General features: G+C 42.4%; 1 protein-coding gene across 2 annotated transcripts in view; it reads right to left on the bottom strand.

Annotated features, from left to right (window-relative positions):
* Positions 1 to 26,497, bottom strand: part of EPG5 (ectopic P-granules 5 autophagy tethering factor) — an 83,128-nt gene that overhangs the window by 28,762 nt on the left and 27,869 nt on the right. For both annotated transcript variants that reach the window (XM_070421087.1, XM_070421086.1), the window contains exons 15-27: positions 25,071 to 25,190; positions 24,198 to 24,457; positions 20,261 to 20,401; positions 19,504 to 19,648; positions 19,109 to 19,306; positions 18,625 to 18,735; positions 16,863 to 16,985; positions 15,136 to 15,302; positions 13,871 to 14,092; positions 11,243 to 11,366; positions 6,848 to 6,992; positions 3,097 to 3,268; positions 1,478 to 1,640 (exon numbers count right to left, since the gene is read on the bottom strand). In XM_070421087.1, coding sequence (XP_070277188.1) covers positions 1,478 to 1,640; positions 3,097 to 3,268; positions 6,848 to 6,992; positions 11,243 to 11,366; positions 13,871 to 14,092; positions 15,136 to 15,302; positions 16,863 to 16,985; positions 18,625 to 18,735; positions 19,109 to 19,306; positions 19,504 to 19,648; positions 20,261 to 20,401; positions 24,198 to 24,457; positions 25,071 to 25,190 — 2,091 coding nt within the window. The remainder of the gene's footprint in view (positions 1 to 1,477; positions 1,641 to 3,096; positions 3,269 to 6,847; positions 6,993 to 11,242; positions 11,367 to 13,870; positions 14,093 to 15,135; positions 15,303 to 16,862; positions 16,986 to 18,624; positions 18,736 to 19,108; positions 19,307 to 19,503; positions 19,649 to 20,260; positions 20,402 to 24,197; positions 24,458 to 25,070; positions 25,191 to 26,497) is intronic.

Consider the following 26,497-nt stretch of genomic DNA (forward strand, 5'->3'; position numbering starts at 1 on the left):
AAACTTTGAAAGTAATGAAAAATACAAATATAAAAGTTATTTTTGAGAAGACATTTTAGATAAAACAGTCACCCAAGGAGATAAAGACTACATTAGAGCCCTGGCCAGTGTGGCTCAGTTGATTGGGCATCGTCCCTTGCACCAAAAGGTTGCCAGTTCAATTCTCAGTCAGGGCACACGCCTGGGTTGTGGGCTCGATCCCCAGTTAGGGCATGCAGGAGGCAGCAGATTGATGTCTCCCTTTCATGTTAATATTTCTCTCTCTCTCTCCCTCTCCCTTCCTCTCTCTCTAAAAATCAATGAAAATATATTTTTTAAAAAGAATACATTAGAATACCAGAAGAAAATTTGAAAAAAAAAAAAGAATACATTTGGACTGGTAAAAATGGGGATTGGCACACACACAAAAGAGAAATTATTGAAAGACAACCAAGGGTCAGTAAATAAAATGTCCCCAATTTCTAAAAGCTAACCAAATAGGAGAGCTATTTTGTGCAAATGTAGTCAGGAAGTAGGCCTCTCTCTAAGCATTTCTTCCCCAGCTCAGGGAATCTTGAATTCATGTGCAGACGGAGTGAGGTGAGGTGATTAAGGGGCATGTGCTCTAACCAGACTGCCTGGGACTTCCTGGCTTAGCCACTGATTGGCTGTGTCACCTTGGATATGTAACTTAACCTCTCTATGCCTCTATTTCTTCATCTGGAAACGCAGATAATAAAATTACCCTCTTATTGGGCTGTGGTGAAGATAACAATCAGTTCTGTAAAGTGCTCAGACAGTGGCTGGCATGAAGCAAATGCTATGATAGGCTAAAGCTAAACTTCCATTTGGAAGTCCTTCCAAAGTCACATCCAACTTAATTTTATTTTTCCAATTCAAGAAGGTGACTCTTGAGGTAGTTTAATTTTTATACACATTGTTGCACAACTCTCCATTTGCCTGTTGGCAGGTGCTACCCAGCTAATCTGCCTTCCACAGGTCCCTCCCATGTTTGTCTTCAGTGCCCCCCAACTGTCCACAGCACACAGCCAGCGCTCCCAGTGCGCATCCTTTCCGACGTGAACTCCAACCTCCCCACTGTGGATTCCTACCACCACTTCCAACAACAACTTGAAACACACTGACACAGCCAGCCTCTGACCCCTAGATGAAGTCATGCTGACTCCATTCCCACACTGCTTTTTACTGAATCCAAACTATCACTATCAAAATCTCTTAAGGATCAGTTTAAGGCCCCCACTCTCACAATTTCCTCGATGATTCTGCTTTTCTTTGAATTTCTATCTGTTTTATATCACTTGTCAGCACTTATGGAAATAGGTGATTAGCTGTGTGTGTCTTCACTCCCCTAAAAACTGCTACATGTTTTGAGACATGGCTCGCCTGCTATATACTTCTTTCAGTCTTTCTCAATGATATGCCAATTAGGGGCTCAATTAAAATTCTCTGAACTACAAAGGAATTTAAACAATCTTACCTGAACTGTTACAACTGCTGCTCCTTGGCATTTCTTACCACTAATGCCTCTACACTCCAAATGTAGTGTGGTCTGTTCTTCTCGATTAACATACTGTTTGGGCATTGTGTCCAACAGCTCACTGTCCAGGGCAACTTGCTGAGATTCCCGAAGAGCAGCCGTTCTGGAAAAAAAACAAAAAAAAAACATCATCAGGAGGTCAAAGAAAGTCTTAGAAAGATTTCATAGTAAGTGATAAAGGCTTACAGTTACCCAAGCCTGCATTAGAGCAAGATACAAGGATTCCACAGTAAAAAGGCCAAAGGTGTGTGTGCCAAGACTCACCCAAATTCTCACCCTGGCAGTCATGCTAACCAGAAAATTAAGAAACCAAGAAAAAGTGGGACAACTTTTTAGCCAGAAATAAAACTCCACTTAGAATCTGTGTTATATTAGCAATGCTTTTTAAATGAACCCTTAAATATACAAGAACAAATGAGAATTTCATCCTAATTTAACTATCCTAAAGGGGTGCCCTTACTTGTAAGTATCACTGATTTCTTAGGTATTAGTAACTCAAACTAAATTTTCAAAAATGGAGAAAGTTGCCCTAGCTGGTTTGGCTCAGTGGATAAGAATGTCAGCCTGCAGACTTAAGGGTCCCAGGTTCAATTCCAGTCAAGGGCACATGCCCAGGTTGCAGGCTCATCCCTAGAGAGGAGCATGCAGGAGGCAGCCAATCGATGATTCTCTATCATCATTGATGTTTCTCTCTCCCTCTCCCTTCCTCTCTGAAATCAATAAAAAATATATATATTTTTTAAATGGAGAAAGTTAATTCTTACATGGTGTCAATACTGTTCTAAGTGTAGTTATGATTACTTTCTCGTGCAGACCAGTATGTGTGTGCATATGTAGATGAGTTGTGTGCACATGCAAATACAGAATTCTACCAAACACAGCAAAGGAAACAAAGGCCAATAAGAGATTGATTCCCAGGGGCAGGAGCGGTGTGGAGTGGGTCAATGGGGGGGGGGGGGGGGGGGGGGTGATCTGTAATACTTTCAACAATAAAGATAAATTTTTAAAAAAGGAGAGGTTGATTCCTGTGGTATTTGCCAAATAGACTCTTTTACTTTATAAAACAGACTTGCTACACACACGCTCCTTCTCACAAGATGGCAAGCTAGAACCTTAAAGAGTTGATCATTCTGTCTCTCTCATGAACACAGAACACTAAATGCCTTTCCCGCACGTCGATCGATGCCTGTGCCGATTTTTAAGAGTATGGAGAGTGAGAGAACAAAGCGATGACAAAAGAAAGTAAACCTCAATTCATCCCCTTTAAACACAACCTTTCCATTATCAGAAGGTTCCTCAGGAGAAGAATAGGAAACACTTAGCTGGCACTGCTGACACTCAGAAATGCCACCACAGGAAACATGTACAAATTTATAGTCCATGAAAGCACCACATAATTTCCATGGGAAATTAAAAGACTTGTCACAACTTGGTTAACTAAAGTAACCGTTTGGGTCCGTCTCCACCAATTACCCGCATGGCCAGAACGCTGATAAGGACCCACCCAGCTGTCAAGGCAGCAAGCAGGGAGGCGTGACCTGGGGGTCTCCTGGGCTTACCTGGCCTGCTGTCGCAACAGATTCAGGTCTGTGCGCACCAGCTGGGTGGTGTCCTTCTGACTCAGGAGCACATCAGAGGAAATAACCGGCACAGGAGGCCTTACTGGGTGCAGAGCAAGGGGAGGCTGGGGAGCGTCATGCTTCCGCAAGTTACTTAAGACCCTCTCTTTAGCTGAAAGAAAATAAAGTTATATTTACTGAGTAATGGCTACAATTAGGTAGTAACTTACTAAGAGGGTACAAAGCCCTGGCCTGCTACCATCATAAAAAATGCTGAGATAGCCGAAACCGGTTTGGCTCAGTGGATAGAGCGTCGGCCTGCGGACTGAAGGGTCCCGGGTTCGATTCCGGTCAAGGGCATGTACCTGGGTTGCGGGCACATCCCCAGTGGGAGATGTGCGGGAGGCAGCTGGTCGATGTTTCTCTCTCATCGATGTTTCTAACTCTCTATCTCTCTCCCTTCCTCTCTGTAAAAAATCAATAAAATATATTTAAAAAAAAAAAAAAAAAAAAATGCTGAGATATACAGAATAGATACTTCAGAGGCCTAAATCTTTTATCATTTATAAGCTCTGAGGGAGCACCCACAGGCCTACTAATACTCTTCCAGGAGCTGGGAGATCAGGAGCACAGGGTGTGATTGAATAGAATTCCTACCTCAAAAAGTCTTAATGATAGTTAAAGAGTTAAAGCTCACAATCTAAAATTATTACTCTAGATAGCCTTGCATGATGCACTAAGGTGTTTGGACTTATGCTAGTACAAAGGGGATCTAGTGGCCCTAGCCGGCATGGCTCAGTGGATAAAGTGTTGGCCTGCAGATTGAAGGGTCCCAGATTCGATTCTGGTCAAGAGCACATGCCCGGGTTGCGTGCTCGATCCCCATTGTGGGGCATACAGGAGGCAGCTAGCTGATCAATAATTCTCTCTTATTATTGATGTTTCTGTCTCTCCTTCTCCCTTCCTCTCTGAAATCAATAAAAATAAATTAAAAAAACAAACAAAACAAAAAAACAACAAAGGGGATCTAGTGAACAGCTCTAAGTAAGCTTGAGAAAGATGGTAGCTACCGTCAGACAATGGACTGGGGGATGGGGCAGGTAGCCCAGTTAAAAGTTTAATGCAATCACCCAGATAAACTTCACAGGAATGGGAGAAAAAGAAATGAGCATCATGGAATACAGCTAAGTGAAAAATCTTAAATAGGCCATGGTTTAGACAAGAGGGCTGAAAGTAGTCGAGTTAAAATGAGTAAGAACATGGGCACAAACTCCTACAGAACTTATGTTTACATAGTCATATAGTCATTCATTCATTCATTCATTTACTATTCATTCACTCAACAAATAATCTATGGAGCCCAAATAAGAAATAAGGTGGCATATAAGAAAAATAAAGGTAAATCTGTACTGTTAACCTTGCAGTAAATTGCACATGTTCTCATTGCTGAGTCCAAGTTAAATGTTTACATTTCTACACCTAGTACATAGCTGAACACAACACAGTAGATATCCAATATATCCTACCTTCCCTCCCTCTCTCTTTACTACACTATACACATACCATAGTGCAGGCAGGTACTGAAGAACATGAAGAAAAGCTGCCACATCCCTGTTTCTTTTCCACAGTAAGATAACAGGGGATGAGAGGTCACGGGAGTGTCAAGTCAACAAGTACTTAAGGGACTACTATGAATTTCTGATTTCACTCCAAATGTAGCATTCAATTTTCTATTCTTGTTAAGAAAAACTAAGTTTAATAGACGTGACTTTACTTGGCATAAGAAGACTTGTACTATTTGTACCCCAAACAGATGGAATTTAACATTCCAAACAGGTCAAGTACAGGATCGTCCCTTATAGCCGGGGTTTTTCCACTAGAACTACCACGCCCCGCACAGAATGTAACAAAGTTGGATATTCACCACTGGATAAGACTGCTGAGTATGTTCAGGTTTCTTTCCAGCAACATTTTAGGACATGACTCTAAAGAAAACTGAAAGCTCTTTTTCAAAATCAGTATCACTTATCATAAAAACAAGAAAAGAAAAATCAAGGATATTTTAAGTGTAAAATAAAAGACAGGCAAAAATAAATTCAGAGCATTTTTAACTATAATCACCACTCTGGACCAAAAGTGACTAAATCTATAATTCTATTATATGCCCTACATTTAAAACTGGTCCAAGCCATGTGCACACTAACCACCTTATTATACCTCTCAGGTTCACTATCTGCTCAGTGGGGATAAACCTCATAGGGTTGTTGGGAGGACGGAATTAACGCATGTAAAGTATTGGGACAGAGCCTGGAACAAACTGAAGGCTGAACAAATTGCTCATTTTAGTCCAGAGAAAACAATCCGCCTTTGGGGGCAGTGTGAAGGCCATGTGAAAGCATTACAGATGGGAGGACATTAACAGAGCAGTATTCACCAGCTTCCAGACCTACAAACATATTTCTTTTTCTCCTTAACAGACTTTAAAGAATAGAAAATGAGACTCGATGTGGCTAGGTTGAGGGCAACTTTTAGACCTTCCCCTATATACTTCTCTATACTGTTTAATTTTCTTCAGTGAACACATATAACTTTTATAGTTGTGGTGAAAAACTATTATTATTTCAGGGGAAAAGTGGGGAGAAAGATGTTGGAGGGAAAAATTTTAAAGCCTTAGATGAAACTGTCTAGCACCTTCCTTTTACAGATGAGTGGACTGATCACACAGCTCTGATCACACAGCTAACTAGTTGGTTAGTGGCAGGGCTGGAACAAGAAGATATTTTTGCCTTTCTCTGAATCACTTCAGTGCTCTATTACACTACATATTACAATATTTTATTCAAAAGTTATGTTCATAATTGTATTATATGCCCTACATTTAAAAAATATATTCAGTAATTAAAACCAGCAAGTGAACCTAAATATTGTTTTATGTTATTTTTGTTGTAAGATATGTCATCAACTTTCCAGGTTAAATGAGTTTTTGTGGCCTGGCATAGAAAACTGACAATTTATAAAACTGTTTCTTTAGAAAAATGCACTGTGAGAAAACAACCAACTTAGAAACTTTAGGAATATGATCCATGTGTATTGTATGGGAAGAGTTCCAGATACAAAGAAAAGTTTATTAAAAAAGACTTCTGAACTGTAAAACTGCAAATCCAAAATAATGAAATTTAAAGTTGCACTTTACACATTGATGTCAATTAAAATGTCTTTTTAAAGTCACTTTTCAGTCTCCTTTTCAGGTAGGTAGAACCATGTGTCTCAATTTGAGCCAATGAGCTATAATTGGATAGTCTGTAAGCAGCTTCTCAAAAGAGTCCTTAAAGAAGGAGTTTCCCCTTCCTGTTGAGTAAAACATGAATGTGACTATAATCTTAACCTTGGACCACAAGTGGATGTCGTGTGTGAAAACAGTGGGGCAGCCACATAGGAGGAGCAGGGGTCCTTGAAGGCTTATAGATCATGAAGCTACATACCATTCTGAAATGCCTGCATCCAGACTCCTTTTACATGAGAAAAATCAAATTAAATCTCTATCTTATTTAAGCCATTACTATTTTTGAATTTTCTCTCACTCACAGCCTAACCTAATCCTAAGTGGTAGACAAGTTAACTATGAACTCCTTAAAAAATCAATGCTTACTGGAGGAATACGCTATTGTACACCTTAACCCTCAAAGGCTCTGATTCACTCATCCATTCCATCCTTCATACATTCAAAGGGGCTGATGCTTGTATGACTCACCCAAAAAAGGATCAGTGAAGTCTAGCTGAACTGACAAACTGCAGGATGTGGAATGGGACTCAAGTTTGGCCTGCGTCCACAGACCAATGGTTTCCTGAAACTCGTAATGTATGCGCTCCATGTTCAGATATTCCATCCACAGATCCTAGAATGAAAACACAGAACCTTAACTTTCCCAGATATACTCACATATAAACCTATATATTTAACTATAAAGTGAACCAATAAGTTTGGTCTATTCCAAGTTCTCCAGCATTAGGAAGAATCGCATTTAAAACTGATACTCTAACAATCTTAGCAAGAATCTCAAAACTTTTTTGATATTTACCATTGATCAGAAAAACTAATTTTATAGCCCCACTAAATGTATATTTATAAATCATACATACATATTACTGAGCTAAGAAATTATAAGACATAGGTAAATAACAGAAATTGTACAGAGATAAATTTAAATATATTGAAAATAATTGAATCTGGATTAGCTCAAACCCTATGTCCCACTAACAATTTTCAGGGAACAGAAAAACATATTAAATTTCACCACAAAGATGCAGTAAACAAATGTAGACTGTGGGGAAACTCTATGGACAAGCTACCCAGTTTCTTCAACAAATAAATTGCAAGGGAGAAAAGGACTAAGGGGAGGATCCACAGATTAAAAGGACTTAAGAGCTATAAACCAATCACAAAATTCAGATCCTGATTCAAACAAACCGTACAAATACAGCACAACAAAACTTTTACGACATTTATGAGACAATGAGAAATTTGAACACTGATTAGATGCTTGATTTTAATAACCTATTATTGTTTTTCAAATGTAAATGCTATTGGATTATGTTATCTTTTAATCTTCATCTTTTTTTTCTATCATCAAAAAGGATTCAGGGAAAAAGAAAGTGCATGCAAGCATGGTAAGCCATGTGCACTTTTAATCCTCATCTTTTAATATCTTTATTTATCAAGTGCTCTCTAGGATTAGCTCCAAGATAACATGGTGGAAGTGAACTACAGATGAAACTACACACATGGTACACAAAGCGGGGAGGGGGAGAATGCACATGTCTATTATATACTACTAGAGGCCTGGTGCACAAAATTCATGCACGGGGGGGGAGGGGAGGGTCCCTCAGCCCAGCCTGCACCCTCTCCAATTGGACATCCCTCTCGAAATGTGGGGCCGCTGGCTCCTAACCTAGCACCTGCCTGCCTGCCTGATCGCCTCTAACCCCTCTGCCTGCCTGCCTGATCACCCCTAACTGCTCGCCTGCCTTCCTGATCACCCCTAACTGCTCTCCTGCCAGCCTGATTGCCCCCAACTGCTCTCCCCTGCCAGCCTGATTGCCCCTAACTGCTCTCCCCTGCCTGCCTGATTGCCCCTAACTCCCCCCCACCCCCCAGCCTGGTCGCCTCCAATTGCCCCCCACCAGCCTGGTTTCCTCCAACTGCCCCGCCCCCCACTGGCCTGGTTGCCGATAACTGCTCTCCCCTGCTGGCCTGATCGGCCCTAACTCCTCCCCTGCCAGCCTGATCGCCCCTAACTGCTCTTCCCTGCCAGCCTGATCACCCCCAACTGCCCTCCCCTGCCGGCCTGATCGCTCCCAACGACCCTCCCCTGCCAGCCATATGCACTATACTGCCAAATCAATCATTAAAAAAGTGAACTGCTTTCTTACACCTTACACCAAACAGCTATTGCCCTGAAAACCCGCCTCAGCCCCCACCTTAGGTTCTGCCTTCGCAGTTCACCCAGATTAGGTTCTGATTGGCTCCTATGGCAGTCAGCATCAAAAGCTCTGCCTCCTAGGCAGCCATTGGCTCCTCAGAGTTCACCTACACTTGGTTCTGACTGATCGGTTTCTATGCCAGTCAGCATCAAAAGCTCTGCCTCCTAGGCAGCCATTGGCTCTTCTGGGAAATCCTCTGCAGTGGCTGCTGATCAGGCCCTGCCTCTCTCTCCAAGCCTCTATCTGGGCCTGATCCACAGCTGCCATGCCTGCCTCGCCCCGCCCACCCCACCGCCCTGCCCCGCCTGCCCACCTGCCACCAGCCTTGCTGTGATAGGAGCCTGTGGGCTGCAGGGGAGGGACGAGAAGTGCTCCATGCACTTTCTGGTGACTGGTCGTCCTTCTGGTCTTTTAGATCTTGATGGCCCTAGGCTATTATTAGTATAGATTCTATTTCCTGTACAATTGAATCTTTTCATAGTAAAAGATGAAATAAAAAATTAGAAAAAATAGAACTTCCAGCATTCTTTTCCCAAACTCCAGTGAGCTGTCTTGCATATTCTTTTTTGTCTTGCACATTCTTGTATTTCTCTATGTACTTCACTTTGGGGATCACTACAAATTAGAATGGTGGACTCACTTTAATGAGAAAAAAGAGTCAACCATCACTGAACACTACAAACTACTTCAAATAGTAATATTAGATGATCAATTATAGACTATGGTTTTGTGCACCGTAATTCCCTTTTTTTTCTGATTTTAAGTGGTCTAAAGGATCCTTCTGGACCTGAAAATGTCCCTGGCTTCAAATTAGCACACTGCCATTAAGTCCTAAGTCATTATTTCCAAACTAACCACGGCACAAGGCACTCCAGACTCAGAGAAGGAACTTCCAAGTCATCCCGACCACAGGATGGTTCCTAAATGCACCCGACTGTTCAAGGGGCCATACCAGGCCCTCCTGCTGTGCATACACATAAACATCTCCTTTAAGTGGGGCCACTGTTACCTTCTCTGCCTCTGTGCTAAGTAACTGCTGACAGAGGCTAACAATTGGAGAAGATTCCTGAGAATCAGTGATGGATTAAGCAGAGATCCTCAGAAAACACAAAGGACAGAAAAACCTAGAACTTGGATTACAGATAAAAAACGGGAGCTACAGTCCTAGCTGGTTTGGCTCAGTGGCTAGAGCATTGGCCTGCAGACTGAAGGGTCCCGGGTTCGATTCCAGTCAAGGGCACATGCCTGGTTTGCAGGCTCGATCCTCAGCAGGGAGCATGCAGGAGGCAGACGATCAATGATTCTCTCTCATCATTGACATTTCTATCTCCCTCTCAATAAAAATATATTTTTTAAAAATAGGAGCTATAAAAGCAAAGGAAAAATAGACTTAAGAAAAACAAAGCAATTAATTCAGTAGATGCTGGAGAGCCAAGATAAATATCGAAGAACCAAAAGAGCTCTGATTAATTTTTTACAACACCAAGTACCTACACGTTAAGGCCTTGGTGTGTGGCATGTAAAGAAGAAATGGGTATGGAACCTCACTCAGGATTTCACGACACTGAGATCACATTTATTTTCCCTATTTCAGGTCTCAACTCAAAGATCACCACTCCTGCCCCAGTCTGAACTGGGTGCTGCTCCTCTGTGTCCCCACAGCACCGTGTACATTCTACTCCCACAATCTTTCTCACCAGATGTAATCATTGTTTAGTCCCTCATTTGACAGTAAGCTCCTTGAAGGCAGGGACTGTGCCAGGTCTCTTTTTGTATATTTGGCATTTGATATCTGACACCTTAAAACCACTAAATAAGTACTCATGGAAGAAAGAGAAGGAAAGAAGAAAAATGGAGGGAGGAAAGAAAGAGAGCGAAAAAGGAAGAAGGAAAGAAATCAAAGACACCTACTAGAAATGAAATACTACATATAATATGGAAGCAGATAAGTTTAAAAATCCAAATTAAAGTCTCTCAAGTCTTACAGGTTCCTAAATCCCATCCCAGTGTCAAGGTCAATGCCCACTAGAGTACAGCACCTAGGAAAATGGAACTGGAATAGGAGAAATGTGTACACACACACACACACACACACACAGAAGGTAAGAGAAAACTGACAAGTTTTGGCCTGAAAAAGGACCACAGACATCCCTGGGCACTAGGGAGAGAACAGCTTAGAATATGTACAGAACTGAGTACTTCCAGAAGGGAAACCAAAACTGTTGACACCTCCCAGTCATCTCCAAAGCCACATAAAGGTGAGCTCCCATCTAGTCCACGTAACTTCGTATATAATGTATGAATCCTAATAAATTCTTACACGGTGCTTTTTATGGGAGTGGAGAGGACAGCTAACAGGGTTCAGCTTCCAACAATTTAAATTAAGAAAGTATACAAGCAGTTTGAGGAAGGCTATGTTTATGAGATGGTAGAAAGTCTTAGACTGAGTTTCAGGCATTCAAGTGAGGTCATGGTGGGGCCGGAAATTCAAGAGGGACTATCCCTTTAATACAACAATCACTAGTATACTGACAAAATCCACAAAAACACTGACCATTCGAGCAAGTGATTTCCATATCTATAAGTGGTTTTACCCTTCGATTATGAATGTGACCAATTCAGAGTACAGTCAGAGATGCTAAAAGAGACACAGCCATAGTCTCACCTGCTGATTCTGCATCACTTTGGCTAGCCTGTGAGTGTCATAATGCTTTGGTAGAGTAGGGATATAAGTATCTCCTTTTTGAAAATTCTCATCTTCTAGCCATAATATATATACGTTGAAGAGCCTAAAAGAAAAGAACATAATTATATAAAATATAAAAAGATGTGCACACAGATGAAGTTTCTTACATCTCTAGAAACAATGGCACCACAACATAAAAGTAAAGAAGGCACATGATACAGAAAATGTTCCCAACAACCATCACTCTCCCATAAAGCTCATGAGCCAGCTGGGGAGAAACAGGTTACAGACAAGTAAAATATAATGCAATAATTGCTAAAAGACAAGGTGTGAAGAAAGGACTCTGGGGATTCCATTATTAAATACAGTAAACAAAAAAAAAACCTGGAGAGGTGATTTTATCACAAACCTAGGAATGAATTTGGAGCTGCTCTTTCCTGAGCAACCCAGTCAATGAGCCTTAGTGCTTTGAAAAATTTAAACAACATCCAAATAAATATACCTCCTATCTTCCTGAGAAACAGTAAAAGCCATTTTCAACTTATGCATTGGCAGCACCTGCCAGCGGTAGACTCAATGGCATCTCCTGCCACAGGAGTCACAGATAGAACCCACAGCATGTGTGATCCTAGACCAGTGATGGCGAACCTTTTGAGCTCGGCGTGTCAGCATTTTGAAAAACCCTAACTTAACTCTGGTGCTGTGTCACATATAGAAATTTTTTGATATTTGCAACCATAGTAAAACAAAGATTTATATTTTTGATATTTATTTTATATATTTAAATGCCATTTAACAAAGAAAAATCAACCAAAAAAATGAGTTCGCGTGTCACCTCTAACACGCGTGTCATAGGTTCGCCATCACTGTCCTAGACCCATTAAGAAGAAATAAAACAAAGCCAAGCTATAAAGAGAAAGAAAAACAATCTGAACTTTCCAGTAAAAACATTTTATAAATTTTAATGATGTTTCCTTTGTTTTTATTTTTTGTTTTAATAAGGAACACAGTCCATTTAGCTAAAATCACTTGTGCTGTAAGCAGCTGTTTGCAGCAAAAGTTACCAGAGTAGTCTCCAGCACACAGTGACTGGGTGAGGAACTGGGCGGAGGTGGCATGACTTGGCGTTGCTCAATGAAGTGGAAAATTACCTCCTTTATCTCTGGGGTGGTCTGTGTAGGAAGAGAGCCGAGACTGGGGTTTGCGCTCCTGCAGGGGAGAGGCTGGTATGGATCTCTCTTCCAGCCTCTGATTCGATTAGGTCAGTGGTTCTCAACCTTCCTAATGCCGCGACCCTTTAGTGGGGGTCCTCCTGTTGTGGTGACCCCCAACCATAAAATTATTTTCGTTGCTACTTCATAACTGTAATTTTGCTACTGTTATGAATCGTAATGTAAGTATCTGATATGCAGGATGTATTTTCATTGTTACAAATTGAACATAATTAAAGCATAGTGATTAATTACAAAAACAATATGTAATTATATATGTGTTTTCCGATGGTCTTAGGCAAGGAAAGGGGATTTAAGAGAGGCAGAGGGAACAGCAGAGACTTTCTTCGCTGATCTAAATGTTCAAAGATAAAGTCTTCCCACTGGTTAAGCCTGGTTAACAATCAGTTTTCCCTCGAGCAAGTAAAACAGGGAGAAATCATCTGGAGGCTGAGACAGCCCTAGGCTCTGATGTCCAGCCCGAGCCTCACTGCTGGCTCCAAGCACAAGGCGTCCACACCAAGACATTTTGTTCCCAGGACTAACATAAAGAGCCATTTTTAATGTCTTACTTATAAGACTAAAATCTGGTTTACAGCAAACTTATAAATGAAAGGTGAAGGGCCCTAGCTAGTTTGGTTAAGTAGATAGAGTGTCGGCCTGCAGATTGAAGGGTCCCAGGTTTGATTGTGGTCAAGGGCACATGCCCAGGTTGTGGGCTCGATCCCCAGTAGGGGACGTGCAGGAGGCAGCCGATCAATGATTCTCTCTCATCATTGATGTTTCTATCTCTCTATCCTTCTCCTTTCCTCTCTGAAATCAATAAAAACATATTTTTAAAATAAATTTAAAAAATAAATGAAAGGTGAAGGAAAATGGGATAGGGACCCAAACTTATTTGAAAGTTCTTAACCTTTTGGGGATGCCAATATTGTGGCAATTTTAGAAGCAGTTTTGGGAGATTACTAGATCCCACTAGATCCCACCCAAGGTGGGGCCTGAAATCCCCTAAGAGGCTATGAACTCCCACTTACAGAGCTCTGCCATGCTCATTTATTTCTTTTACAAAACTACCAAGCAGGCTTCACCTGTTGTTCACCTGCCACAGCCAATTGTTTAGGTTTATTTCTGTTTTTACATTAAAAAAATGACATAAGCCTCTGGTTTAAGATCTTTCACTCCAGGTGAAAGACTCCACGTACTCACAAACTGCTGATTCATTTCCCACAAGAAACATAAGAAGAGAAACATTACAAGACGTAAACCTATAGTCAAAGCTGCCGTCCCTAGTGAATCTAACAAGAGAATAACATCCAGTAGTTAAGGAACGAGTAACTGCCCCAGCACAGTACTGTGCTGCCAACAACACGTAAACGGCTAAACAACCACGTGTTACCTCACTAGCTCCGTGTGCAGCTCGGGGGAAGTCAGGTAAGCAGGGGTGCCAGCCTGGCTCTCGGGTGGCCCTTCACTGCCCTCTGCTGGAACACGGAGGGCCTTGCTCGCTGCGTGGTGGAAATCAGCTACCTCAGTCAGGCGCCTCTTCATTTCTTTCAACAAATTAGTATGTGCAGGGCTTTGGAAAAATCTTCTTCCAATACAACCATCTATGGGTAGCCTTAAGAAATACAAGCATGGATCACAACAAGAGCAATACACGATGTACCTCCTATGTGACCACAAAATCACAATAACAAGTCAATTTACTATAGCTGTATATATACTGCGTTAAATTAATACATACTAGTTCTACCATAACAGTTATTATGAGGCTCCAACAAAATGGTTTATATGAAAAGTTTTTTTAAAAATGAAATGCTATGCAAATTCAAGATATTATCACCACTTAGACTGGTATGGAAGAGATTAAAAATAGTCTCTCCTCACCCTAGACGGTTTGGCTCAGTGGACAGAGCATCAGCCTGCAAACTGAAGGGTCCCAGGTTCGATTCTGGTCAATGGCACATGCCCTGGTTACGGGCTCGACCCCCTGGGGGGGGGGGGCATGCAGGAGGCAGCAAATCAATGATTCTCTTTCATTGATGTTTCTATCTCTCTCTTCCTCTCCCTTCCTCTCTGAAATCAATAAAAATATACATATATTTTTTAAATAGTCTCTGCTCTTGAAGAACTTGCAATCTGGTAGAAAACAGATGTTTCAAAGAATTAACATTTATGTTTCCAGGGAGCAAGTTAAGGTAGTGAAAGATGAGCTAGGAATTGAATTGGAGCTAAAGATCAATGGTCAATATCAGTGGGCAGTTCCAGCTGGTCAGTCCCTTCATATCCAGTGGAAATGTTGGACGCCCCCAGGCCCAGCCCAAAGGCTGCCAGACACAGCTTGGCCTTTGTCCACACATGCTCAATTCATCACAGATCTCCTCCAACGAGCCCCATGACAGTCACACAAGCAGCCTATTTTGGCAATTTCTCTCCCTTTGCATTTCAGAGGTTCCAGGGTGTTGTCTTCCCCACATTGGGTATGGGAGATGGTAAAGAGAGAGCTGCCACAATATACCCTGAACAATTGTAAAGTAGGAAGGGAGGGAGACTCCTAGCTGAGACTCTAACTCACCCACCTCAGTGTGAGAACTCAGCGCAGCAGAGCAGTGCTAAGGCAGGAAGGATTCACAGAAACAGACGATGGTACTGGCTACCTACCCGTATTGCGGTCCTGGGCGGTGCAGGTACAGCAGGAAGAACTTCTGCCAGATGAGCGGCAGAAGAGGGTGATCAGATGGAGTGACAAGAGCCTGGTGGGCCCAGCGATAGACCAGCAGCCTCTGCAGCGACGGGACGAGGGGGAGCTTCAGCTGGGCCTGGGCTTTCTACAGAAGAGGCAGAGCTATGAGCAGCCATGAAATGAACACAAGAGCAAAGTTTGCTCTTTCTAAATAATCCAGAACTTACTTCTTCAACCCACTAGCTAACACTTTAACCTCCTTGTTAGCAGGAGATAAGGGGTAGCTTTTCTTCTGTCAAAACATTTCACAGACCCTAGAATTGAAAAGCGTCTCAACTGTCACCCTAACCTCATGTCCATGCCTTGACACGCCTTTATGTCTTTGCATATAAAACACTACAATGCAAGAAAGCAGGAGATGGCCCTGGCAGGTTTGGCTCAGTGGACAGAGCACCAGCCTATGGACTGAAGGGTCTCGGGTTCGAGTCTGGTCAAGGGCACATGCCTGGTTGCGGTCTCTATCCCCAGCGGGGAGGGGGGGTGGGGGGGGTGGGGGGGGGGGATTGTGTAGGAGGCAGGCTGATCAATGATTCTCTCTCATCACTGATGTTTCTCTCTCTCTCTCTCTCCCTCTCCCTTCCTATCTGAAATAAAAATATTTTTTAAAATCCTATATAATAAAACCCTAATATGCAAATTCACCGAACTGCAGAACAACCTGTCGCTATGATGTGCACTGACCACCAGGGGGCAGATGCTCAATGCAGGAGCTTCCCCCTGGTGGTCAGTGCGCTCCCACAGGGCAGGGGAAGCACCACTCAGCCAGAAGCCAGGCTCACGGCTGGTGAGTGCAGCAGTGGTGGCGGGAGCCTCTCCCACCTCTGCTACAAGCAGGTGGTAAGGAATGAGGGTCCCAGACTGCGAGAGAGCGCAAGCCGGACTGAGGGACCCCTTCCCACCGAGTGCACGAATGTCGTACACCAGGCCTCTAGTGAATAATAATAAATAAATAAAAATAAAACACCAAATGTTTATTAAAAAAAAAAAGAAAGTAGATGAAAACCAAAAGTAAAGTTTACTGTCAAACTTTATCAATCTCTTGAAAATTAGATTTTTAAAAGGACTTTCAAGAGTGATAAATTATTTGATAGGCTCTGAAACTCCAAAGCAAAGTCAATAGTCCAAGCATGTCAAACTTGCAGCCGGCATTTAAATGAGGCACGCGGCCTACCGGCCACAAGTCTGACACGCTTGGGGGACCCTAAAAGAGAAGGCACTTAGTTAGTTCTAAAGCCTTGTTCCAGTCTTTCTCATCCTTTAGTGAGCCTGAGGATCAGCTAGGGAGTTCTTAAAAATAAATTCCTGATCCTACTCCAAACTCAGAATTTCAGAAGTTGGGAGTCCAAGAATCTCCAGGAGATTCTGATGCACGTGGGACACACTGGAAATTGCTTTAAAACACTGGTGATCTCCTTCACATGCAATGAGCACGGCCTTCAATAATCAGTGTGACTCTCAATGTGAAATGAACCCAGGGAAAGACGCATACATTTCAAGTATAACATTTTCTACATCGGTCTAGTTATGTGCTTTCCAAACATTCACCACAAATGAAAACATAGGTGTTCAAAAGCTACAGGTGAATCCATCAGCATCAAAGTATAAACCACCTTCTCCTACTCAAATGCAGAACTGGTATTTGCACCTTCAAAGCTTGGTCAGGAGTGAAAGAAGGGTTTATAACCAATTCCCCTTCAACAACTCTTCTGAGCTGAGAATCTTCTTCAAAGATGGACTCCATGTTCAGGACGGTCCATGCAAACCACACCTATGATGACAACAGGTAACAATAGAGCAATCAGCAGCTCACTTGGCAAACAAAATACATCCTGATAATCCACAAACTAGTATCTTTCCTATCATAGATCTCAATCAACAAATACTTAGAGTTTCTAAAATTAATAGTTTTCATACCTATCTATACACTTATCACAGATATAAATTCAGATAAAACAGTTCACTTAAAAATGTCAAATTCCTTTATACTAAAACAGGATGTTTGTTTACTCAAAAATATTTAGCAGGCAGTTTCTATATGCATGGAAGACAGGAAAGAGAGGTAGACACAAGCTCTGCTCTTAAGAAGTTTTCCATCTAGCCCAGCCGGTGTGGCTCAGTTATTGAGCATAGACCCATGAACCAGGAGGTCACAGTTCGATTCCCGGTCAGGGCACATGCCCAGGTTGCAGACTCCATCCCCGATAAGGGGTGTACAGGAGGCAGCTGATTGATGATTCTTTCTCATCATTGATGTTTCTATCTCTTTCTCCCTCTCCCTTCCTTTCTCTGAAATCAATGAAAAATTTTTTTTTAAAGAAGTTTTCCTTCTAACAGGAGACAAGACTAATATGTAAGTAACCAAATGTGGAAGTGTGTAGTGGTGACTACTGAGTCAGGAATAATGTGCTATGGGAAGCCAGAGGAGGGAGGGCATGTTCAGAGAAGGCTCTACGTAGAGACTGGAGGAAAAGGCTTGCTTAGTAAAACAATCAGCTAGGCCAGTGGTCGGCAAAGTCATTAGTCAACAGAGCCAAATATCAACAGTACAACAATTGAAATTTCTTTTGAGAGCCAAATTTTTTAAACTTAAACTATATAGGTAGGTACATTGTTATTAACTTAATTAGGGTACTCCTAAGGCTTAGGAAGAGCCACACTCAAGGGGCCAAACAGCCGCATGTGGCTCGCAAGCCGCAGTTTGCCGACCACAGAGCTAGGCAAAGGCAAAGATGTGAGCAGGTAACAGCAAGGAGTTGACTTCAGCTAGATCTCAAGAAGTATAAGCAGGAGGTAAGACTGATAGGAGGTGAAGGATGTTATTACTGGCTTAAGTGATGAAACAGGCGTAATTCAACACAAACAACACAAAAAGTCTAAGAGGTGATAATCATGATGAAAATAATGTGCTGGTGATAATGATGACAGCAATAATAACAGCCAACACCTATCCAGTGAGCACTACATGCTAAGCACTGTTCTAATGCTTTGCATGTTGGTGCAATCGTTATGTCCTTTTGACAGTTGAGGAAACTGAGGACAGAGAGGTAAGCAAGCTGCCCAGGGCACAGCGCCAGCAAATGGCAGCATCCTCTGGCTCCAGTGTCCACTGTTAACCACTCTGCCATGCGGCTGGCCAGGCTGTGCAGTCAGGCAGACCGGTTCTGGTCTCGAGCTGTCTGAACCTGAGCCAGCCACGAACGCCATCAAACCTCAGTTAACCCCTCTATGAAACAGAAACAGCGACAGTGAAACTCAGCAGAGGCTACTGTGAGGATGAGATGAAGACGTACTCTCCTAGTGAGTGCTATGTCAATGCTAGTTATGGTAAGCTAGTAATAATGTACTAGTAAGGATGGTAACGATATTAAAGTTCACTGAGGTAACAAATGCTCTCGAAAGTTTCCTACCTGACTGGGCGTGGCCAAGCCCTCCACAAAGGAAGGAGTGATGTTGCCGGCCACGATCCAGCTCACCAAGGAAGAGAGCAGACTCCGGTCACAGTGGTAACCCAAAGCATTCTACACCGGGGAGAGGATTGGAACAGAGAGAGAGGCTTTAAAAAAAAACTTATCAATGACCTTTTCAGGAATATCAGCAATTATCTTACTATAATGTAAGATTCTGGTAAGACACGGATTTCAATAATTCATTAGTCCACCAGCAATCACAGACCCAGGCAGTGTATTACAGCCAAATGTAATGGGGGCTCAGGGATATTTCTTTGGCTTTATGGGGATGTCAGCCAATGGACTGCGGTTACTGAGATAAGACTCCAGTAAGACAAGCTTTTTTAGCCACAGAGTAGTGCTGAGAATGGTGTTTTGAGGGGAAGCTTCTTAGAAGGCTACTACCTAGCAAGGGCCTGAAAGATAAATTCTCTAATAGGTTTACCTTATGTTGCTGGTAGAGTAATTTCTGCACACAGTCCTCCTGCATGAGCTGAAAAGCTGTTTTACACAAGTGGTCCATAAGGAAGAGGATGGGTTGTTCTCGGAACCAAAGATGTTGGCTTATTAGAGCCTGAACCCAAAACTCCAATACGGCAATGGGGCCCACCTCATTGGGCTGAGTGCTTATAGATATGTGGGCCTATGGAGAAAGGGCTCAGGTGAGGTGAAAGGTAATAACAAACCTCCCATTTTTTAAAACACCAACAAAATAATATCTATCTCCACTCCCAAACCCCAATCTACTGACTTTCTTGGCCAAAAGGACTGTGCCAAGAGCTCTGGAATGACCAACATGGAGATGCGCTGGCACTAGGGGTGCTTGGGAAGGGCCCTGACCTGGATCATGCTGTTGAGAAGCTTCACATTGTCCCCATGGCTGGCTCCAGTCAGATGCTGTGCCACCTTGTGGGTGACCTGCTGCGTTACACCCTGAGGGACGCCACTGTCCAAGTGCAGGAACAGCAGGAGGTGTGACAAAAACCTGCCAACACATACAATGACACACTTTATCTTCCAAACAAAGTCAACAGAATTTCCAGTGGGTAATTACTTACAAAAAAGAAGTAAATATTAAAGTGGTCCCATTTTTAGACCAGCTTTATTTAGGGATTCTGATAAACATTCAAGAATCTCAAAAGAATCAAGTTTTCCAATTTCATGTGGGTTAAAAGGAATTGTATTTACCTGGAGAAGGATATGAACAGGCCCAAGACACACAAACACATGCAAATTAAAGAGAACCTGAGGAAAAACACTCCAAAGTGCCCCAATATCCCTTCTACACTCCCCACTTCACTAACAAAAGCAGAAATGTTAACAAAATCATTCCACAGTATTTTCTTGGGTGTCAACTTCACACAGGTCACATATAGGGCACTTATCTAAAATGCATCTAACCCATTAACCTCTCTCATAGCACCCTGTTGTTTTCCTTCATGGTCCTTAAAACCAGTAACTGCATCCTGAGGATGTGATAACTTCCTGTGTCTAACAGCAATGCCCGGCCTGCTTTGCTCACCACTGTACAGATGGTAGCAGCACACAGAAACCAGAGACGAAGTCATCTGTACCTGCTGAGCTGTTCTCTACTTACTGCTCATTCTTCAGAAGGTAATACTGGCAAGGGTAAAACAAAGGTAGAATCTTGTCTAGGACATGGACCACTGTTCTCAAATGCCTCGACTGGACCAGAATTCCCAACAGTGGGATGCCTTCTGCACAGAATTTCTCAATGCTATGGAAAAAGAAAAAGGCAATGAGCATACAAGGCAGCCAGTTCATAAACTGATGTTCTTCCAATGAGCTGTCAGCCTACATGATACCAAGATTATCTTAGGTCTCCAGCACATTCTTGCATACACAAACTTCACACAGAAATATTAGAATCAGAACTCTGGAAGTACAAAGGAACTTAAAAGTTCATCTATATTTTCATTGTATAGATGAGAAAGGTGAAGTATGTGCCCAAATTCACATAATTTCCTAGTGTAGGGTCAAAATGAGAACCCAGGTTGGCAAATTTCTAGTCCAGAGCGCTTGCTGCGACCCTATTTTGTTTCCCAAATGGTGCTTCTGCTAAGCGTTGAGGGGCTCTCATTGTTTGCTACTCCTACAAGGTAGTCACAGCAAAGAGAAGACTCAAAGGTGAGCTCAATCTGACAGTACACTCTGGCAAAGTTCTTCTGAAACCACTTTGGCATCAAAATTTACTCCAGAGAATCTATCCTTAACACTTGGAGTGGGGGAAACGAGTTAAGTCGGCTCGCGTGAATTGCGCGTACTCCGCGGGAGCCGTCTTAACTCGGTTCATATAGATTTGCGGTGGAGTGCGGGAAACGTGTAAACTCGGGCCGATTGTAACTGCGTATTACCAAATATTTGTTTGTTTGCCGTTCACAAAGATACCTACCTGCGTATGCGAACCGTTTCATACCCATTGGGGTAATAGGTATCATAAAAATCCCTGATTTTGCGCGGGAAACCTAAATAATTGCCCGCGCCATCTTATATTTTGGCGGGAAATTCACCCCACACCGGAGTGTTAAGAAATAATCTCAAAGATAGAAAAAGAGAGAGATAACCCATGTAAAAATGTGCTTCTCAGAATTATTTATAATTGCAAACTCGGAGGCCAAAATGACATGTAAATATTGAGAAAACCCATTCAATGAGAATATTATTACACAATTTTTAGATAATGCATTTGATGGCCATGGGCAACATGAAAAAATACTTCTGCTATAACAATAGAGGGAGGAAAAACATAAAATGTTATACTTCTGACTACAACTACTAGTAAAGAAGTTATATAGAGGGGTAAAACAGGGATGATATCACACCAAAATGCTCATTGTGTTACAGTGGCATCCTATATAATAAAAGCCTAATATGCTGTGTCCGGTGGTCCGTTCAACCAATCAAAGCATAATATGCTAATGATCTGCTAAAGGCCACTCAACTGCTAGCTATGATGTGCACTGACCATCAGGGGGCAGACAGTGGAAAAGTTGACCAGTTGCTATGACGTGCACTGACCACCAGGGAGCAGGCCAATAGGGACTGAGCGATCCAGGCTGGACATGCCCTGGAGCCCTCCCGTGGTCCCTCCCCAGCTGGCCAACCTCCCACATCTCTCCCTGGCCCCAATCATGCACAGGTGGGGTCTCTCGACCTGGCCTGCACCCACTCGCAATCCGGGACTCCTCAGGGGAAGTCAGAGAGCCGGTTTCGGCCCGATCCCACAGGCCAGGCCAAGGGACCCCACTGGTGCACAAATTCGTGCACCAGGACTCTAGTATATTTATAACTCTAAAAAAGAGCAAAAGAAAAATATTGCATAAAAATAATCAAAACAGTAACAATAAAACCCAACAATGTTGTATTAGGGTGAGAAAGATTCTGGGTAATTTTTTTGACTGCTGTCTCTGAACTGTCTGTGATGTTATATTGAAGTACAACTTACCTCCTTGCATACTCTACCCCAAACCTCAAGCCCACTCATAAAATTGGCTTTAGTTCTAGTATATACCAGTATACATCCCAGATGATCATGGTGGACTTTTACACTAGAGTTCAGCCCCTCAAAAAAACCCCTTATCCTTACCCTTACTCTCATTCAGAATCCAGTAATTAGTAGTAAACAAGTATTTATCTTTAGAGGACCTGTAGCAGGATCAATAAGAAGCTATAGTCCCAAAAGGATTACAAAAAATTAAAGAAATCATGAAACAATTAAGTTCAGAACACCATTCAAAGAATTCACGTGCCAGACACTGTTCTATGCATGTTAAATGTATACTACTCACTAAGGCCTCATAAAATCCAAAACTATTATTATTTCCATTTTAAAGAGAAGGAACAAGAGATATAGTAAACTGTGAATGACACTAGAGCTACTGGAAACAATGCAGAGTACCTTCCAAAAGGCCTATATAACATCCCCCTCTTCCTGGTAGATCAATTCTACCCTTTAACCTGACCTTCAAATTTGTCAATAAGTTGGCCCTACTGGCCTATCTGATCACCTCCATTCTCCAACAGGAATCACAGGCTTCAGTCAGAAGTATTTCTTCATCACTTCTCCCCACCTCTTCCTCCTAACCTCTCAGACACCTGGTGCTCCTTCTCACATTCATTCGATCAATACCTACTAAGTACAAGTTCTGGATGTACAAAGGTGAATGAGACAATGCCCTGACCTTGAAGGAGAGGGAGAGATAAACTTTTACACTACAGCACAGTGAGTGTGTGGCTCAGAATGCACAGGTGCTGCAGGGTGGAGGGGTGACCTTGGGCTGAATCTTCAACACTGGGTGCTGATCACCTAGAGGAGGTGAGTCACCACTCTGCTCCTTGGACGTCTTCTCTAATTAAGACTCCTCTCCAAAGCTTAGCTCCTCATTGAAGGTAATCTGCTCTAATGACTTCCATTTCTTTAAATTATTCCTGCTCATACTGGTGGTTCTCAATCCATGCTCTATATTAGAATAATCTAGATACCTGGCCCCTCAGACCAGTTAAATCAGGATTATTCTCACCTTCTCCCCTGCACTGGTATTTTTAGAATCATCCAAAAGTGATTTAAAGAACAACTCCGTTGAGAACCTCTGCTTTATACGTATCACGCAGCCCATGAGTATGTCTTTAGTACTTGACCATTGTTTTCTGTCTACCATCTCCACCAAACTGTCAACAACCTGAGGGCAGCTGTCTAACAGCTCCATATCTCTCCTGCTCTATAGCACAAGGCTGACCACAAACAGCTGATAGGACAACGGGCATCCCACTGAAAATACACTCAATGTGGAACATGACGTCGAAATCAGAATAATAAAAAGTGTTACAATGAGTATGAAATGCAAGAACCAGAAAGCATAGGTCAGAGAGGTTTTTAGAAAAATGGGTAGGCTAGAAAAAAATTAATACCTTGTAGGAAAATGATCTTTAAAGGATTTTTAACCAACTAAGAATTCATTCATTCATTGTTTCTGGTAACACAAGACAAACACAGTTCCCGAGTTCTAACCTCAGAGAAGACCCCTGATAAAATTAGGCAGACAACTACAATACAGCAGAATACATGCTCCAGGGGAAGATACCGACAGCTATGAGCTCCTCCCAGAGAAGCCTGTGACTCATCAAGCATTTCATCCCCCTGAGCAGGGTTAGCTCCTTAGCTGAGGAACCAGTGCTGCCATCACTTTAAAATTCTGTACAAGTGAGCAATTGTTTTTATTTGATCATTATTCTGAGGAAAAGAATAAATACATCCACTGCTGAAATAAACATTACACACTGAGTGACACATACAACACTTCATAATGCAACAAGGTAACTGTCTGTGTCTTACAAGGTAACTTAAAATGTATCATATGAGTTTGGGCAGCATTTCCCCTTGATAGGCTATTAATTAAGGCTTATGCTTTGGCCTTGATTACTCTAGATAGGTTTAATTGAGGCCTCAGACCTTGGGATGTGAAAGAGGAGATTCTAGTATCACTGACTATAAGATTTCAGCCCCAACACTGTACCTGTGGCCCACCGTCGTCATAGCTAAGGCCAGATAACAGCCAATGGGTACGCCCGCTTTAACAGCCTTCAGGAGGGGATGGAACGTGGGAGACTCTGTCATGTCAGGCACAGTGCTGGAGAAAGGAACAGTTGGACAATTCTGCTGCATTCCGTAATCATTTTTGTGCAGTTTTAACCTCAAGATCAAGTTCCAGGCCCATTGGTTAAATGAGGTCTCAGGTGTCTCTCCATATCGAACAATACTGGCCAAATATGAAACCTAAAACAATGATTTATTTTAAACCAGATTAGTCATGTGCACATTAAATCAGTAAGCTAACCCATCCATCTCCTTTGTGATCAATAATGCTGTTGAAAGAGAGAACATATCACTTACTGGTATTCATGTTTGTGACACTAAATTAAAGCAATTTCTCAAAGTGACCACTTCGGCTTACTTGCTAGTCATTTTGTGAACTTGATCTGAGTCAGGCCAAGCAAAACAATAATAATATAAAAGTTATTATGCAAAAAAACTAGTGTGCTGGTAAATAAGTTTAACAACCAGTTGGAGCTGAGGAAACACATTCATGCATTTGCCAATTTAGGTGGTTTAAAAACATTCCCACCATGGTCAATTTCAAGCTACTAATAGGTTAACCTGGCTTGCAGAGTTCCTGAAAATGTCTCAATCAGTTCTCCTGAGCCAGCACAGGCCAGCTCCAGCACACCTCTGTAGCTCAACTCAAATTCCACGATATTAAAATGGTCAGGTGTGGGCTACTTCTTAAAGGAAAATTTCTACCCAATCATAGGGTAAATACGGTAACTTTATCCATCCAGGCTATTTATGATAGAGATGTATGTTCTCAATACATAAGAGAAGGCAATACCTGCTTCATACTTTCAGAAAGAAGCCCAGCATATGGCTTCTGTGCGAGGTACTTCTGGTACGCTTCAAGAATCATTAAAGCCACTTCAGCATGGACTGCTTGATCCAGATGAAGGGTACCCTATTAAAGAGAATATTAAGCACAAATATGCAATCTCGATATTTTTTAATATACCTTTAAACCAAAAGACTAGGTTGAATAGTGAAAAAGAATCTTGGATGCAGAAGCTAAATTTTCTAAAAACCATGTTCCCTAATGATTAAGTTATAAAATGACAATGGGGGGAAAATTTAAATCTCATTTTAAAGAAACATTACACTGTACCTAGATAGGTTTAGATCTGTCTAGGTTTGCCGACCACAGCCCTAGGGGAAGAGCTCCCAGGCCTCAGTGTTCTCATCTGGACAACAGGAGTCATGTTCAGGCAAACCACTGACCATGACCGTGAGGACTAAATGACTTGCTCGGAACAAAAGCTGGCAGGCAACTGGAGAGGGCTAAGTTCTCTCCCATTTTCCCTTAAAAACGTTTAAATATTTTGATCAAGGAGTCCACTACTAAGACCTAGGGCCGTGGTCGGCTAACCTCGGCTCTCGAACCACATGCGGTTCTTTGGCCCCTTGAGTGTGGCTCTTCCACAAAATACCATGTGGGGGCACGCATGTACAGTGCAATTGAAACTTCGTGGCCCATGCGCAGAAGTCAGTATTTTGTGGAAGAGCCACACTCAAGGGGTCAAGAGCCTCATGTGGCTCTCGAGCCGCGGTTTGCCGAGTCGCAGTTTGTCGACTACTGACCTAGGGTAAAGAGACAGGAAGGGTTTAACAGTCAAAAATCACTTGAGCCCTAGCCATTTGGCTCACTGCATAGAGCGTAGGTCTGCAGACCAAAGGGTTCCAGGTTCAATTCCAGTCAAGGGCACATACCTCGGTTGCAGGATCTTTCCCCGACCAGGCCCCAGCCCTGGTCGGAGCTCATACAGGAGGCAAACAAACACATCAGTATTTCTCCCTGTCTCTCCCTGACTCGTTCACTCTCTCTAAAAATCAATGGAAAAAATATCCTCGGGTGAGGACTAAAAAATAAAAAAAAATTTTTTAAATCACTTGACCTGGCATCTTGGAGACATTTGATAGGTAGCAAGGCCTTAAGAATAACAAACCATTAATAAAAACTACCACCACTGAGTACTTGGCGGGTGCCAGGAACTGTCGTATTTTACCATGTCCTAAGCTACTGAATCCTTACAAAAACCCTATGAAGTAAGCTTATTAATATTGATGCTTAGAGATGAGCAACTGAGGCCCAGAGAGTATAAGAGCTTGCCCAGAGTCACAGAGCCAGGAGGTGGCAGAGTGGGAATAGAACCCAAGCTGGCTCAGGCTCTCAATCAGCCCAGAGCGTTTCAGAAGACAAATCTGACAATG

The sequence above is a fragment of the Myotis yumanensis genome, unplaced genomic scaffold, assembly GCF_028538775.1.
Source record: "Myotis yumanensis isolate MYYU_CA2020_CCGP unplaced genomic scaffold, mMyoYum1.0.hap1 SCAF_7, whole genome shotgun sequence".
Lineage (NCBI taxonomy): Eukaryota > Metazoa > Chordata > Mammalia > Chiroptera > Vespertilionidae > Myotis > Myotis yumanensis.